At 41.7% G+C, this 1,394-nt stretch overlaps 1 protein-coding gene across 1 annotated transcript in view; it reads right to left on the reverse strand.

Annotated features, from left to right (window-relative positions):
• Positions 1-402: 402 nt before the first annotated feature.
• The window catches only part of pdia2 (protein disulfide isomerase family A, member 2), an 8,005-nt gene continuing 7,013 nt past the window's right edge, over positions 403-1,394 (reverse strand). The window contains exons 9-11 of the mRNA XM_040023723.1: positions 868-1,046; positions 610-786; positions 403-531 (exon numbers count right to left, since the gene is read on the reverse strand). Of these exons, the coding sequence (XP_039879657.1) occupies positions 475-531; positions 610-786; positions 868-1,046 (413 nt within the window). The 3' untranslated portion in view covers positions 403-474. The remainder of the gene's footprint in view (positions 532-609; positions 787-867; positions 1,047-1,394) is intronic.

The raw sequence follows: 1,394 nt of genomic DNA on the forward strand, positions 1-1,394 counted from the left end.
ATATTAAGGGGGTTAGAAATAAGCCACATAGCTCACAACACATACAGTTATGTCTTGTTGAATTCAAGATAAAGAGCAGTGAATATCAGAGCAGCAGCACAAGTCAGCTGATCACAGTTTGTACACAAAGAAACTCACAGAACAAATCATTATGTGACTCGTTTCCAAGAAATCTCTAAGAAATTCTTTTCACTGCACTGCTACGTCCAACCTTGATCCTGGTCCATCGTGTCCTCGTAATCCTGCTGAAGCTCAATTTTATGACACATTTGGAGAGTCTGTATAAATATTACCGTCTGTGTTGAACGTGTCAAATTCAGCCGTGTGAAGCACTCAACAGACATATAAAGAAGCAAGCATCAAGACAAAAAGTTTAAAGCTTTTTCACAACAAAGCCAACACTTTAAACCTGTATCACTTTTATTAAGAAAATTCAAAGTTGCTAGGTTGATCCTGATTGGCCAAAAAGTGACATTACAGCTCATCTTTGGATGTTTTGTTGGTCTTTTCCTCTGCGGACTCATTGGGCTCCTGAAAAAGAGGAAAACGTGTGAACTGTGGATTATTTTAAAAAGAAAAACAGCATAAATCTGCAGCGTTAACACAAACCTTGCTATCGCCAGCAGCCTTGTCGGCTTCCTTCTTCTCATCCACCTCATCCTCATCATCATCATCATCATCATCATCGTCGTCATCCTCATCCTTTTCCTCTTTAGGTAAAACTCCTCCACCATCCAGGAATTTAGAAAATGTCTCCAGGTCCCTTTCTCCAGTGTATTCGATCACCTGAGAGAAAAGGAAAGAATGCAGTGTGTAGAGGTGTGTGTGTGCGCGTGCGTGTGCGTGTGTGTGCGCGTGTGTGTTTACCTCTTTGTCACCAGCTGGGAAGTATTTGAGTGTTGGGAAACTCTTAATGTCAAGAGACTCCACTTCATTGGCTGTGGCGTCTATTTTGGCTATGATGATGTCATCATGGTCGGCATATTTCTCACCAAGCTGATCCCAGATGGGAGCCAACTCCTTGCAGTGTCCACACCATGGAGCATCTACACTCAGACACACAGAGATACACATACAAGGAACCTCATTCTAATGTTGGTGAAGATGAATTAATGAAAGGTGGATTATTTCAGCTGTATGTTACAATAAACACAGAGGAATAACCATTTTAGAGATCTGCTTCGTTGCTTAAAGGAAATGTGGAAGGATAGGAGGTTCTTACCTTAAGTTCAGCTAAATAAACGTTAACTCCCTTAATGCCAACTCCCTGTTTGGTGCATACTAATCTCTACACATTATATGGACCAAAGAACTTAGCCAACACGATGTTCCACCAACAGGAGCTGCTCGACGTGTAAACTCATGCCATGAAGCTCCTGGTGCTCAGTTTCTGT

This window comes from Simochromis diagramma, unplaced genomic scaffold (assembly GCF_900408965.1).
Source record: "Simochromis diagramma unplaced genomic scaffold, fSimDia1.1 OVJJ01000302.1, whole genome shotgun sequence".
Classification (NCBI taxonomy): Eukaryota; Metazoa; Chordata; class Actinopteri; order Cichliformes; family Cichlidae; genus Simochromis; species Simochromis diagramma.